Source organism: Thamnophis elegans, chromosome 11, assembly GCF_009769535.1.
Source record: "Thamnophis elegans isolate rThaEle1 chromosome 11, rThaEle1.pri, whole genome shotgun sequence".
NCBI classification, from domain to species: domain Eukaryota; kingdom Metazoa; phylum Chordata; class Lepidosauria; order Squamata; family Colubridae; genus Thamnophis; species Thamnophis elegans.
In genome coordinates, this window is record NC_045551.1 from 44,843,664 (window position 1) to 44,860,326 (window position 16,663).

General features: G+C 37.7%; 1 protein-coding gene across 3 annotated transcripts in view; it reads right to left on the minus strand.

The window, feature by feature from the left end:
- The window catches only part of NALCN (sodium leak channel, non-selective), a 214,285-nt gene that overhangs the window by 14,604 nt on the left and 183,018 nt on the right, over positions 1–16,663 (minus strand). For all 3 annotated transcript variants that reach the window (XM_032226720.1, XM_032226719.1, XM_032226717.1), the window contains 13 exons: positions 15,547–15,603; positions 15,212–15,332; positions 14,609–14,740; positions 11,763–11,930; positions 10,760–10,864; positions 9,333–9,439; positions 7,895–8,015; positions 7,699–7,797; positions 7,051–7,144; positions 5,070–5,176; positions 4,841–4,915; positions 2,480–2,599; positions 513–581 (listed from right to left, as the gene is read on the minus strand). In XM_032226720.1, the coding sequence (XP_032082611.1) occupies positions 513–581; positions 2,480–2,599; positions 4,841–4,915; positions 5,070–5,176; positions 7,051–7,144; positions 7,699–7,797; positions 7,895–8,015; positions 9,333–9,439; positions 10,760–10,864; positions 11,763–11,930; positions 14,609–14,740; positions 15,212–15,332; positions 15,547–15,603 (1,375 nt within the window). The remainder of the gene's footprint in view (positions 1–512; positions 582–2,479; positions 2,600–4,840; positions 4,916–5,069; positions 5,177–7,050; positions 7,145–7,698; positions 7,798–7,894; positions 8,016–9,332; positions 9,440–10,759; positions 10,865–11,762; positions 11,931–14,608; positions 14,741–15,211; positions 15,333–15,546; positions 15,604–16,663) is intronic.

Consider the following 16,663-nt stretch of genomic DNA (forward strand, 5'->3'; position numbering starts at 1 on the left):
TACTCCTGGGGGAAGGATATTGCAAAATCTCCATTCCCACCTCACTCTGGGGCCAGCCAAAGGTGGTATTTGCCAGTTCTCTGAACTACTCAAAATTTCTGCTACCGGTTCTCCAAAACCTGTCAGAACCTGCTGAATTTCACCCCTGGTTGGAATGTTATTGGTAAAGGTTTTGTTAATTTATTGTTGAGGATGTTTAAAAGTCTCATGTTGATGTTTATTTTTTGAAGATGTTACTATTGTGTGCAAACACTTATATACTCATTCATTCTGTGGATGTTTTTGTTGTCAGCTTCCATCTATATGGAGTTTGCAGCATGAAAACTAAACAATTTTTCATATTTCTAATTCTGATTGTGTAGCTGTTCCTTTTTCATTATTATTTACTCCTAGGCTATAACAGAGTATTGGTTTAAACCAATAAGAGCCTCAATTCAGTAAAATAAAGCAGTCCAACTTACTCAATGTGTAATTACTGTAAGCATGGGGGAAAAATCCTCATGGGTACTTACGTGCTTTCCACAGATTGAAAAAAACCTGAACACAATTACACACGCTCCCATCATATATGTATAGGCATTCTGAAACACAAAGTTATCAGTGTTAGAAGAGTTACTGATTATTAATTACTCAGAGCTACTCAGGATTTACTTTCACAACAACCAATACAGCTTTTATATAATACATCAAATGATTGAGTGCATAGTTCTTGCATTATTCAGGTGTTATTACATGGAACTTGTTAGAAAGAAATAGCTTCATATCATAAATGTGACCTCATATGTATATATAAAAAGGACTAACAGTTCAACAGATCATCTGTTGAACCACATATTCCTTATCCCGAGAGAACGATTTCAGTCAAAATAATGGAAACCTCTGATCCTGAGGCTGAAGAGAACTTGGCAAAGTCTCAGCCTGTGGCTGGAGAGTCAAGAAGCTGTCAACTAACTGAGAATAATGATGCACTCAGAATGACTCAAAATCAGCACAGGTGGCTCCTGATTCAGAGTACAAGAAGTCAGTTCCTGAATTTAGAACACTAAGCAAAGGAGGTTAGAGACATAGAAATCAGCAGTCCTTCTTAAGAGTGAAGTACATTGAATCCCCCAATTAGATAAGGATTCAAACTCCAGTTATTTAAAAGTATTCCCCCTCTTTGGAAACACTTTTCTGTTGTTAAACCTTGTTCCTGTGGCCCCTCATTCCTGACTGTTTCTGAAATTGATCTTTCGCTTACAATTCTGGACTGGAGGCATTGTAGACTGTAATGGGTTTGACTACTGGACTGCACCAAGACCTGTTCTTCTTGGCCATGTCTAAGCCACAGCTATGTGCTTCAGGTAAGAGTTACTTATTCTGCAGGTCTTCCTCTGCCTAATTTATAACATGCAGTTTTAGTTTTATCTATTACCTGATTTACAATTAAATTAATAAAACCCAATGTGTCAATTACTGATTACTGATTCAACCTACTGTGGAGCAATAGGGAGACAACTGATTCTAAAAATCAGAGAAATCAAGACAATAGCTCTCTTCCATTTTTTGCTCCCATCCTCTGGTATCCATATCCGAAAGCATGTTGCGTCTGACATATAGGTTCCATAGAGATTAACTGATTTGTTTTCCTGTAATTTAAGGCAATTATTCTATGGGATGATAGAAAACAGGTCTTAACTTTCTTCTGATGGATAACTCTTCAGATACTTGAAAAGCTCTATTATATGTTTCTCTTAGTTATCTTTGCTTTAACATAATCGAAACATAAATTAGATTTAATTTTCAGTCTGCCTATAATCCTCTTTGATCTCTCTGCCCTTATTCTAATTTTGTGTACCTTTGATACCATTAAGTAGAACCAGATAGAGCACTCAACACTGACTTGACCAATACAAAATATAATGGCACTATTTTTAAAGTCATAATTTATCTTCCATGAATTTCTCAACTTTACTTTTAAAGTCATGTAAGCAGCTTTTGTAGGAATACATTTCATCAAGTTTTTTTTTTTTTTTTTTTTACAATTGCTAACATAAAATATACACAGGACTAAGAAACTTCTCTATAACATTGATTTTACTATTAGGGAAAAATGTTAATAGACAGGAATATTTTAGCATGAAGGAATATTCAGTCAAGTAAAATTCCATTCCAGGCCTGACATGGTACAGTTTATAAACAGATGTGCTACAACGATAACAACTAAGCCCAATGCAAATATTTAGTAAACTGTGTTTACTTTCTGGAAGAATTCTTTGAAAATTGCATTCTATTAATTCTAGTTAAAATTATTTGTGGCTATCTGAATGAGCTCAGTTATAATATTAATTGTAATTACAAAAAGAAACCCCTTGTCTTTTCAGGAATGACCATAACAAGGCAAGATCAAGCCTCAATGAATTGTACATTTTGCAGATTTGCAAAAAGAGGAAAAATATCCTGCATACTTTGAATAGACAAACTGGTTCTTGAAACTTACCGTTATGGCAAAGTGGAGAATCACCCATATGACCCCTAATGATGTCACCAAGAGATCATAACGATTTCTTCTGCTCTGCCAAAATCCAGCAGGTGACATGGCAATAATTTTCATCGTAACCTTGCAAAAATATATAGGTACTATTTGTATAATCTGGAATGATTCCTCAAAGTTATGGTTCAATAATATTCAAATGGATAATTACTGAAAATTAATATGGCTATTGGATTAAAATATATATGAGAAAAAAACAAATAAGAAAATGTTACTATATACATATACATATACATATACATATACATATACATACATATACATACACATACATACATACATACACACACACACACACACAAAATTAAACTTTAGTTTCAATTGCTAGCGCAGAAAAAGAATACTGTGTTTAGTGTTTGATCGACCCCTTTCTAAGGATAAAACAAATCTAGGTAAAAAGGTAAAGGTTCCCCTTGCACATAAGTGCTAGTCGTTCCTGACTCTAGGAGGCACTCATCTTCATTTCAAAGCCGAAGAGCCAGCACTGTCCGAAGACATCTCCATGATCATGTGGCCAGCATGACTAAACGCTGAAGGTGTACGGAATGCTTCCCACCAAAGGTGCTTCCTATTTTTCTACTTGCATTTTTACAAGCTTTCAAACTGGTAGGTTGGCACTAGGGATTTGAACCACTGAACTGCTGACCTTTCTGAAAATCTAATTAATCTAATTTGATTAATTAGATATTTTTTCTGAAAATCTAATTAATCTAATTTGATTAATTAGATATTTTTTCTGAAAATCTAATTAATCTAATTTGATTAATTAAAGAAAGTTGATTAATCTAAGGATAAATGAAATCTGTCACAAGAACATGAAAAATTGACAAAGCCTCTCTTTTTGCCATTCATTATGATTTTAATTAACTTAACCCTATAGTGTTTTTGTCACCATCCATTAACACGGACCAAGTCGATACAGGAGCAGGGCTGAGATTCCCATTTTTAGGTATTTTAGATAAACCTTATGAGTATGGTACTAATACTTCTAAAATCCTTCATTCAAACCCAAAACCTTAGCTTCACTTGCTTGTAAAAGCATCTCCTTTTTTCTTGGATTATATGTCATGTGACAGCAGAATGTTTATAGCTTCAGACAGACAATCCTGAAAATTTTAGCTACCGTAATCTGTATACCTTACAGACAGGTTTCAGATTAGGACATGGTATTGAGATGACATTGGTGATAGGCTCACAGGTGACCTCTGGTGGAGCTGGGATGCGGGTAGTGCATCTCCTTGATGTTAATGAGTTTTGATACTCAAAGGTCAATGGAATCCTTTTGTACCACTCGCAGTGATTAAGATTGGGAGATATGATGTCAAGGTAGTAATTCTCCTTTCTCTGTGATCAGGTTCAGGAACAGCTTGTTCAAACTTGGCAAGCTGAATGGCTAAGGGTATTTGGACAACCCAGTCCCATTTTTTTTTAAAATTTTTAGTTCTGAATGGGGTTGCACTACTTTCAGAATTGGTGTGCAATTTGAAGACTACTTGGATTCACAACTCTTGCTTGAAGAGCAGGTGGCAACTGTGGATAGGACTACTTTCATATAAATTCATCAAAGTTATCAATTGTACATTCCAGAGTACTGCAGGCGGCCGTCCTTGACTCAGAAGATTATAAAAGGGAGGAAAAGTAAAATATTTTATCTTTCAGGCTTGCAGGATTCTGCTACTAGCCTATGTCAATAATTTATCATTCTAGTCTTCCTATGGAGTCTGTTTCTTGATCTGGTCTGTCTCTCTCTCATAAAGTGATCAAGTAGATCAAGCAAGTATTAAAAAAACAAAATCTCAGAAATGTACTATTTTTATAAGTTTATAAAACCATGTCTGCGGAGGTGCGGTTCTGTCACGCTCACCGTGCTCACACCACCATGGCCACGCCCACATCAAACCTGGCCCTCCAAGGTCAAACCCAATCCTGATGTGGCCCTCAATGAAATTGAGTTTGACACCTCTGCTCTAGAATGATATTCCCTCAGAGATTCATAGTGTATAACACTCACTCTTATCTTATTTAAGACAGCCCTTAAAACCTGGCTTTTCCCTGGCCATGGGTTAGAGTAAAGGTCGATTCCTATGAAGACAATTGGATTAATCAAATCAGTGTTATGCTTCCAGATTTACTTTTTACATTGAATTGTTCTAAATTTATATACGCCACTTGGGGTAATGATGCTCAAGAGACTTATAAATGTAATTAATAAATAGTATCTATATTATCTTCTAATATTATAATGTATAATAAATGACACAAGGCAAATCAATCTGAACATTTATAGAAACATTGAATATATATTACCTCTAGAACAAATATGAAGGTGAAGACAACTGACATTGCAGCTAATGGACCAGTTACTGGATCTTGATCATCCCACTTATGCAAAAGATAAAAAGAGTTTATGAAAAAAAAACTCATTTCAATCTCTATTTAAAATTCTACCACAATTGCTTCCTATTTATTATAAACACAATGATTTTATCCCCTTTATGTTTGTTTGTAAGTAGTTAATAAAGCACCTTAAAAGTACCTTAACAGATAATAGCACAGATTGGGCCAGTACAAGAACGGCAATGGTTCGCTTGAAAAATGGGTGTTGGGTTATGTCATACATTTTAGCTCGGAATCCATCATTATCTGAAAAAAACAAAAACAAAATAAAAGCAAAAGTTTATTTAGGCCCCCTATTTGCAATGGCTTCTAAGAATTTCCCCCCCTCAGTGTAATTGTTAGTTGTGGGCACATATTAATCAACACACTATAATATCCTTACTGTCACGTGTTAGCAAAGCAGACATATTTGCGCCCTACAAAGCTGGCTTCAGAAAAAGTTGAGAAACATGAGACATTATTTCTGATGAATACTGTGTAATTAATAAAAAATACACTCCAAAAAAGAATTAATTGATCATAAAAAGCAATTGATTGGGTTAGCCATGCCAAGATGTGGAATATCCTTAGGAAAATAGGAATCTCAAAATAACATTATCCTAATGAACAACTTACACATGGGAAGTCACAATCCAGACAGAAAATAGCAAAACAGACTAGTTTCTGGATGACAAGGGAGTGAGATAAGGCTGTATACTTTCTTATTCATTCCTTCTATATGCCGAATATATATTGAAGCAGGCTTGAATGGAAAAAGATGAGTGTAGTTTTAAAACACATCCATAGCTTGAGCTATATTGATAAAACTACTATGATACTTGAAAATACATAGAATCTGCAAGTTCTAGTTATGAAAGTCAAGAAGCCTTGGAAAAGATATTCAGTTACTGTGCTATGTTTATAGCTTCAAAGATCTGAAGTATGTAGGCAATAATTTTCTCTATGACATTCTATGGAAATGAAAGCTGGACCTGAAGAAGCAGGATAAAAAGAATATGGATGTTTTTGAATTCTGGAGTTAGAGAAGACGCCTGAGAATATCACAGAACATAGAATAATAGGATGGAAGGACCTTGGACGTCTTCTATGCCAACCTCCTTCCCATGGCAGGAGATCCTATATCATTCCAGACTTCCTTTGGGCTTCATGGGATGGATACACATGATCATAGAAAGAATAACAAACTAATAGAACAGAATGTCTATGGAGAGTCTCAGTCATCCAGGTCATGGTTGTCCCAAATGTGTTTTTTCAAAAGGCAACTGGACATTTCCTTGAAGACATTTCACTTCTCATCCAAGTACCTTCTTCAGAACTGAAGACTTCTTGGGTGAAAAGTGAAATGTCTTCAAGGAAAAACAAAGTCCAGTTGCCCTTTGAAAAAGCATCTTTGGGAAACAGAACAGAATAATACGGTTGGAAGGGATCCCACAAGTCCTCCAGTCCAACCCCCTGCTCAAGCAGGAGATCCTATACCATTTCAGACAAATGACTGTCCAATCTCTTCTTAAAAACCTCCAGTGATGGAGCACCCTCAACTTCTGGAAGCAAGCCATTCCAATGGTTAACTGTTCTCACAGTCAGGAAATTTTTCCTTAGTTCTAGGTTGCTTCTCTCCTTCAATAGCTTTCATCCATTGCTTCTTGTCCTGCCTTCAGGTGCTTTGGAGAATAGGTTGGCTACCCTCTTCTTTGTAGCAGCCCCTCAAATATTGCAACAGTGATATCATATCTACAAAACTGGATCATAGAACAAATTAATCTAGAGTTCTTACTCACGACACAAATGATAAGACTCAAATTATAATATTTGGACATGTTATGTTAAGACCCAATTCCCTTGAGAAATCTATTAATGGTGGGAAAGATGGAAAGAAAGAAAATAGGATGGCCAGCAACAATATGAATGACTTAGCTATAATGGTGATGAGTGCGCTGCTGGAAACTTGAAGGAACTATGGTGAGAAGTTTGGGGATGGATAATCCCAGAGGTCTATCTATATGGTTGCTAAGACTCATCTTTAAGTTGATGGCACATAATGATGCAAGCATTTGATCAGTATGCATTATTGCTTAGTGGTTACATTATCTCTTGAATTTGAGTTTTAAAAATCTAGATACCTGGGCGAGGTGGGAGGTGAAGAGGCTGTGCTATCTTTAATCTGCTCTTCAGATCTTCCCATCGCCTCTGGTCAACTGTTAGTAGAGCTGTTCCCTAAAAGAATAGAAACCATTACCATCAAAATATAGTTGCTTATTTCTTATCATATTTATTATTGGAATGAATAATCTTTAGGGAGTCTTTCACTAGAAACAATGCTCTATTTTACTTCTGCTTTAGGGGTTGTTTTCTAATTCCAGTGTGTGTGTGTGTGTGTGTGTGTGTGTGTGTGTGTGTGTCAATATATTGTATACCTAAGTATTTAATTGTATACCTAAGTATTTAAAATTAAGAATCTTACTGAAAATTTGTTAAATCAAATCCAGGTTGCCTGCCTGGTAAAAACTATCAGAGGAAAAAAAATGCTTACACAAAGCTCAGAAATATTATTCTGCACTCCATTACTATAAATTAATCCTGGAAATACTTAGGTATACAATATATTACATGGGATGCAAAAATATTTTCATAATTAAAATAATATTTCTGGTGTTTAATATAAACACAACTATATGTTAACTCAACAACATTATTTGATTACACATGAAAACAAAAGTAACACAATATAAACATAACTACTATAGAAAAACGAAAATCTGAAGTATTACCTTATTTTCATTGAAATTAGCAATGACAACCCCAACAAAAAGGGTAAGTCCAATCATGCAGCCCAGGAATACAAACACATGAATGTAGATACCATGAATCTGCAACATAAATTTTTTATTAATATTACTATTATCTTCTTAATAGGAATTCATAGGAAAAATCTGACAAGTCTAACAAATTGAGGAATATACATACCGGACCCACACGATGAATGATAACATCTCTGACTTCTACCCACCCCTTTAATGACAGGACTTCAAATAATGCCAGCATTGCATTACCAACATTGTCAAAGTTAAAGTTTCGAGGGTTAGCCCTGCAATGCAACACAGAAATGAGGAGTAAAAACAATGTTGTTTGCCGACAATATATCCTGAAACAGTTATGGTTAATCTTTTTGGTGCCGAGTGCCCAAAGTGTGAATGTGCCTCAATCCCCAAAATGCAGTATCTGTGCCCCCGTGCATGCGCTCTGCCCCCCTGGCTGTTTTGGTTTCCAGGTTGGTGCAGGAGGCTTTCCGGGCCCAAAATGCGGTGTGGAGGGCCTCGTGTGGCACCCTCGCATCCCGTTTCCGCAATTTCTCCTCCCAGCGCAACCTGGCTTTCTCCTCCATTTCTGCCACCTGTGCTTTCCCCGATCTCCGCAGTTTCTCCCCACAGCACACCCTACCTTTCTCCTTTTCTGCCATGGAGAGGCAACTGTGGAGATCAGGGAAGGCATGGTTGACAGAAATGCAGGAGAAAGTCAGGGGGAGCTGGGGGGAGAAACTGTGGAGATCAGGGAAGGCATGGGTGGCAGAAATGCAGGAGAAAGCCAGGGGGAGCTGGTGGGAGAAACTGCAGAGATCAGGGAAGGCATGGGTGATTGAAATGCAGGAGAAAGCCAGGGGGAGCTGGGGGGAGAAACTGGAGATCAGGGAAGGCATGGGTGGCAGAAATGCAGGAGAAAGCCAGGGGAAGCTGTGGGGGGGGGAGAAACTGAGGAGATCAGGGAAGGCATGGGTGGCAGAAATGCATGAGAAAGCTAGGGTGTGCTGGTGGGAGAAAGGTAGGGTGTGCTGGAGGGAAATTGTGGAGATCGGGGAAGGCCCTGCCCCTGCGCATGTGTGGCAGAGACCCAAAAATCAGGTGGTCTTTGGGAGGCCTGCACGCATGCATGGTGAAGCTGGACTGGGGCAATGGCTGGTGTGTCCACAGGGAGGGTTCTGTGTGCCTCCTGTGGCATGTGTGCCATAGGTTTGCCATCACGGTCCTAAAACATTGCCAGGGTAGTAACCTGTTACTCCCTGACGTAAGTGGCTCTCTTGTTCTAGCCTCTCCTGAAATTCCCTCCATGCCATTGATTTTCTGTACTCCTTAATTTTGAAAAAGAGTCCTTTCTTGGGAGGGGGAAAGGGGGATGAAGAAACTGACAAATGGCAGCTCAAGAAAATTAAGCAATGTGATTAGTCCATTATTCTTTTGTTATTTACCTTACAGTAATAATCTCTAGATATACTGTCTTTTAAATGAAAGACTCTGGCTGTTGAATTAGGATTGGAAATTATCATTCCATTGTATTAATCCACTGGAGTAATTCTAGTTATCAACTCTAACAATAAATCTAGATTTAAGGACAAAAACACATTACTTACCAGACCCGAGGCACCCAAAATCCAGGCTTTTTTTCACCAGGTCTTAGCTTCAAATTCAGATTTTTGGAAACACTCACATTTATTCGGAATATACCATGACAATCTTCCTGTCAGAAATATAACATCGCATTTTGTAAAGAAACCAAAATTTTAATATAATCACAAAAGCATACTGCAAACAGACAAGAGTTAATTTAGGGAATCTGCCATTTATGTTCAGGAATGCAGAAAAGCTAATCTTTTCATGAAGAAGCCAGAACCTATGATGAGAAACTCTTTGCCAGACTTTTAGCAATATTTTCTTTGACTGAGACCACACATGTTTTGTAAGCAACAACAGATTTACCACACCAGTCATCTGCTTGGAGAGTTGGAAGAATAAGTCTGTGTCAGAGTGTGCATAGTGTGACTATTTTGAGACTACCCAGGAGCAAAATACAGTAAACAGAGACAATTTGTCTCATTCAGCTGAGACACCACGGAACCTCCTCCCATTACGCTGACGGAATCCATGTTGCCTGTTTCCGTTACAAGCACTAAGCACTAACACACCACGATGCACAGTCCCTTTGGCTCTGGTGCAAGCTCTCACTGGGTTTTTCTTCTCTCTGGTTTTTCTAGTCACTCTGGCCTTCTCTCTGGACTGGGCCCATAACCTGTCAGAGTGCGCATAGTGTGACTATTTTGAGACTACCCAGTATCAAAATACAGTAAATAGAGGTTTATCTTTCAAATAGTGGTTTATCTACAAGGAATATACAGGAACTAGGCAAAGTCCGCAATCATCAACTAGAGCACGGAAGCACATATGGAGAGAGATACGCCCTCACAGGGCGTCTCTTATATTACAGCCTCTTAAAGCGGTAGCATCCCTGCTAACTCATTGCTACCATTGCATCATCATTACAGTGTTACAGTATTACAACATTACAGCAGCTGGTCAGCTATTAAATTATCATTCCCTGACAGTCTGGACTCTGGAACTCTTTCAGCTAAACTGTTCCTTCTCAATGCCTGAATTCTTACATACTGGGAAAGGCACAATTATTGGACTTTATTGTTCTCACTAAGCTAAATACTAAACCTCATCAGTTACATAGCTAGTCCTTGCTTGTATTTATTGCATTTTGTGATAATTTGTTATTATATGAAAGTTGCATTGATGTATATCTGTTTATGCTTAAATAAACGTATATGGTAGAAACCATTGTGAGAGGACAACACTCTAAAAGGAAGTCCAGAAATATTTTTAAATAAATGAAACAGAGAGAAGTGACTTGACGTTATAGAAATATACTTTCACTTTCACTTCTATGCCTTTTTTTTGGGTGTTTCTACATAATATCACCATAAGTTAAGCCTCATCGGTTGATGAAAATGCGCAAAAGAAGGAGGAATTTATCTAAGTACATAAAAGTTGTTCTTACTCTTGCAATTATATGTGGATCGTTGCACTTCGCCAGTTTTCCAGCAAAAAGTTGAACTCCAAAGCTTGCAAAAACAAGCATTAATGTCAATAAAAGGATTGAAACCTGAAAAAAAAAGCCATGAAAAGGAGTCAAACTTTTTCCAGTGCACCTGTATTTTTCTCTTACATTTTGTATAACAACAATAGCTACGCAATGACTTTCATTAGAGGACTGCAAGGAAGGAGAACAGCAGGGGTGGGATTCAGCTGATTCAAGCGAACCGTTAGGTCTGGTGATCAGTTGGCCCTGCTCTATTCCATTCTATATTTCCTTTGTTTGAAGCCCAGCTGATTGGCGCAGCAGAGCGGATTGCCGTGTCTCAGCTGTTTTACTCATTGGGGCTGCAGGAAAAGGTAAGATTTAGTGCTGATTTCAAATGCAAAACGCACACGAAGCAAAGTGGTTGTTACACTGACTGAATCCCACCATGGGTTACTATAATGGTGTTTTTAGGATGGCAGCTAAGTGGTTTCTTTTGCACTTTTTCTCATCCTTCTTTTCATATGCACTAGGAAGTAAGCTTACTGTAATCAAATTTACTCCCTATCCTGTTCAAATAACAAACTACTTGTTATATACGTCATGAATTCATACAATCTTTTCTTCGAGCATGTGCACAACCAAAAATGTCCTAGTCTGCCAGCCATAGGAATCAAATTCTTTAAAAGCAACCCATATGCTTACATGAAACCATCTCACCCATGCATAGCAAAGTGCAAAGTTTACTTTTAACACTTGCTAAAATTTGGTATTCAGAACTTGGGAGAACATGGACACATCCTGATGTGTCCCTCAATGAAATAGAGTTTGATACCCCTGATTTAGAGGAAATTACAAGAGACAAGAACCCAAGAGATTAATTCATTAAATGTATTTGGAGAGCTCTTATGAAATATATGTTTTGATGGTTTCCTTTGTAAAAAATATGCATTTGGAAAGAGAAACCATACGTAGTACTCACTAGAAAGATTTCTTTGAAGCCACTAAATAGTTCCCGAACAACTTTTCTCATCTGAGGCACCAGTTTAAAAATCCGAAGGGGGCGAAGACACCGTAGAACCATTAGCAGCTGAGCTCCTGATTTAGCAGGAACGTTTTGGGGCATCCAGCATAGAAATATCAGGCTTACCTTTGGAAAGGGGGAAAATAACCTGAAATATAATGTGAGTTTTAAAATGTGTTTCATACATACACTACAGGTAGTCCTTGACTTATGGCCACAGCTGAGCCCAACATTTCTGTTGTTAAGTGAGGTCTTTGTTAAGTGCATTTTGCCCCATTTTATTACCTTTCTTGCCTCAGTTGTTAAGTGAATCACTGCAGTTGATCAATGAATAACCCAGTTGTTAAGTGAATCTGGTTTCCCATTGACTTTGCTTGTCAGAAGGTCACAAAAGTAGATCGCATGACCTTGGGACACAGCAATGGTCATAAATATGAACCAGTTGCTAAGCATCTGAATTTTGATCACATGATCATGGGGATGCTGGAAAAATCATAACTGTGAAAAACAGTCATAAATCACTTTTTTCAAGGCTGTTGTAACTTTGAATGGCCACTAAATAATTGTTGTAAGCTGAGGACTACCTGACCCAATTTATTACATTAAACTTGAATACAACCTATTCTTAGCAAAGGGTATATGGATTAAAATATGTATGAATATACAGTATGTGAATATGATATATTAATGTATGAGTATTAACATTACTTTCTAAAGGAGAGAAACACAAAATTATTGTATATGCTGTATGCTGTATTTCCTTCTATTTTACTTTTTCTGGAGGATTATCTTAAATTCGGAGGTGGCTTCCCTTTGAGTATGTGTGGCAATTTAACACAACCTGTTTTATTTAATAATATATGCATGCATTATATTTTGTTTTATCTATCTATATCTATATCTATAAATCATTGTGTCTGTGTGTGTATGTTCCAGCATAACTCTGGAACGACTTGAGCAATTTCAACCAAACTTGGTACACAGATGACTTACTCTCTGGAAACATATACTATGGAGGTAAGACACCCCTAACACCTCTTGTGTATGTGTGTGTGTTCCAGCATAACTCTGAATTATATCTATATTTGGCAGAGTTAGTGTACATTTTGGATTCAGGTTCTGTTAAGATATAGCCTGTTGTGCCTTAAAATGACTTCTACTGTACAGCACAGTAGAATTGCCATGGTAATGACTTCACAGTACTCCTCAAGGGGTCTTCCTCTAATACAGGATTGGGATACATACATACCTAGACAACACCAGGTTATCAGCTAGTTTACAATATTTATATAGTGCTTCCAATTTGGAAAAAAACCCAATCAAAGCCAATTCAAATAATACAATACTATAAAGCATGAAAGAAGTTACATTAGAAATGGTATTAGAAAACTGAATTATTGGATCAAATGGATTGTCTTGGTCTGTTTCAGATCTAAATGTAGAGGAAAAACAACCAAAAATTCTGCTGGGTCATTTATATTGGGAGAGAAAGATGGAGTATTGCAATTTGTGACCTTTTTGATAATGGTATGTTTTTGGAGCACCTGAATGAGTTGACAATTGGAAATACTGCTTTGTAATGGCAACTCATGTACTCATTGGGTATGATTCAATGCTTTGGATATTGGGAAACCCCTGATTGACTTTCTTGGAACTATCTTGAAGGATCTGCAGATTTCTATATAGTTTTCAGTAGTAGCAATATGCAATGAGTAGAAATGTGTTACTTATATCCTAATCTTTCAGCCATATTTTTTTCCCCATGTGAATTCAAGGTTGTCTTTGGGGCCATATGAATGCCTCCAGACCACAAAACTTTATCCATTTAGATAAAATGGAGTTTTTACTGATGCTCAAGGCTCAGAATATGGTCTGTTTTAGGTGGAGAACCTGAACTTTTTTTTTCAGGAACAGGCTTGCACCTTGGGAATCTTCCTGGATCCAGCCAATAGAATAACAGAGTTGGAAGGGACCTTGGAGATCATCTAGTTCAAGCCCCTGCTCGAGCAGGAGACATTGTCGTTTCAGACAAGTGGCTATCCAGTCTCTTCTTGAAAGTCCCCAGTGATGGGGCACCCATAACTTCTGAAGGCAAGCCATTCCACTGGTTGATTGTTCTCACCATTAGGAAATTTCTAGGTTGCTTGTCTCCTTGATTACTTTCTATCCATTGCTTTTTGTCCTGCCCTCAGGTGCTTTAGAAAATAATTTCTCTCCCTCATCTTTGTGGTAGCTCTTCAAATACTGTCCTTCTTTTCACTAAGCTAGATATACCCAATTCCTGCACCTTTTGCGAACTTCTGATGAGTAAAGTCAATGCGGTACAAGATTCATTTAACAACCATTTTTCTAATTTTACAACTGCAGGATTCACTTAACAAATGTGGGAAGAAAAGTCATGGGGCAAAACTCACGTAACAAATTTCTCACTTAGCAACATAAATTTTGGGCTCAATTGTGGTCGTAAATTGAGGGCTACCTGTACTTACTTCCCTCCATGTTGATTTAATTCTGTTGAGGACTACACATTGAGTACGATTCATCATCTGTAAAATAAAACCGTTAGCACCATGATGAAAATAAAGCAATGGAACTTCTTTGTTTATTTTAAATATTCATAGTCTCCAGGCAGTATATTTTTGCAAATATGTTAAGTCTAATTATTTATATATTATAAATATTCAATTGAAGGTACTCGGAACTTTGTATGAAACTGACATGAATAGGGATACAAATTATTTTTAACTCTTATCATAGGTCCTACTTTTTACTGGTTTGAATTAACCTTAAGAACAAAAACTTACAAGGTATATAAAAATATCCATGACACCTCCAAAATCTCTGATGACTGCCGTTGGTGTAAAAAACAATCCATCAGCCATAATCTTCAAGTTAAGTTCAATACTCATAAATATTACAAAAACATATTCAGCAATCTGAAAAACAAAGAAAAAACATTGACAGAATAACAATAAGACAGTCAAACTCATGGCCCGTGGGCTGGGGTGCTTAAATCCTAGGAATATCAAAGGATGAGCCTGTGGTGCCTCTGTTGCCAAAAATGGACCGAAAATGCATGGACCCTCCTGTACCTTTTTTCCCCCTCCATGTCCTCCAGCAGTACTCTGCTGGCCGAAAAGGGGCTGCACAGAGGCCTTGGGAAGCCCATTTTCACTGATAGCGAAAACAAGGTGAGGGGGGCTGTGTGTAGCCCCCTCCATGCCCGATTTTGGTTGCTAAAGTGCTGCAGGAGACATCCATGCTTCCCCCCCACTCCCTGCCATCCCCCCGCTGGCCCAGGAAGAAGAACTACAATGCTGATCCACCCTCGAAGAAATCCAATTTGACACCCCTGCAGTAGGGTTTGCAAAATACTATATCCAAACCAATTATTTTCAGAAAATTACCTGTAAAGTAGGTGCATGCATTACTCTTCGAAAAGGGGATTCAAACATCATTGAAATACAGGAACATATGGTGACAATGATCATTACCCAGTCTAGATAAGTAACCAATCCCAGCAAATCACTGCAAAATAAAATGGAACACACTAAGTGGCAATGAGACTCCAGAAATTATAAATATCAGTCAAATATAAGTTGGACTAGTGAAAATAAGAGAATCTTTCATAATGTTGAATCTTAGAAATAATTATTCTAAGAAAACACTTTCCAGAGAGAAATATAAGTTTGGAAAAAAGTGTACATCAATATAGAAAATGCATAAATTCATTTATGCTTACTAAAGTTGATGATATTTTGTGTTTTTAACTGCTCCAGTAACAGGATCTGTTTTAGAGCTGTAACAGAGAAGAAAAACAACGTTTAGATTATTGTTCAATTTTTATTATACAAAACTGTCTCACAAATATACAAGACAATCCACATTAGAAATGAAGAGTATTTTTTAAAATAAACAAACAAACAATAACATAACTACAAATTCATAGCTATTTGAGGATTGAACATTTTCATTTATGACCCCACTGTTCACAGAAATTGACTAAAATATCATACCAATTTCTTAAATCTAATGTTAATAGATATAGTTTAGACTGAGACCTAATTTTAAAACAGACTTAATTTTAGGCACTGGGAACATATAAGGAAAACTTTTGTCTCTTTAATTAACAGCTACATTGTCTACCCATGAATGGAAACAGAATTTGTGACTTAATAGGTCTTGTGAAATATCAAGACAATTTATACTGTATTTTATTCTTTTAGTTCAAATCTAAGTCCTTAAATCCATCCTCAACCTGGTGCTATACAATATCTTGTTTTGTATCTCTGGGAATCGATATTCCAGTTCACCTGGAGAGAACTGGATGGCAGCAGGTATTCCTTCACTGTTGCAAAGTTTGTATGGCTCTGGCTTTGTACCACACCACTTCTGTTTAAATTGTCATGACTATCCCCAAAATAATCTTTGTTTTAGCGGACCGCATGCAGTTTTTCTCAGGGAGGGTTTTGGAGTCCAGGCATACTGCTGGCTGACTGGAAGGCTTTGGGAGAACTATAAAGCAGGGCTGGGCTGCTGTGGGTTTGCAGGGGTTCAGGAGAACCTCTAGCTAAGATTCTTAGCAGTTCGGAGAACTCCCAAATCCCACTCCTGGCTGGCCCCGCCCCACCCCTCGGAGTCTCCACATTGCCTGTTTTGGATGCCATTAGTGCAGGGTGCACGCAGAGGCTTGGGGAGGGCAAAAAATGGGCCTACCGGAAGTTTGGGCTTCCAGAGCCTGGGAGGCTTTTTTCATCCTCCTGGAGGCTCAAAGAAAGCCTCCGGAGCCTGAGGAGGGCAAAAACAGCCCCCCACCACCATGGTGCAGGAGGCCAACTAGGCCACGCCCACCATGGCCA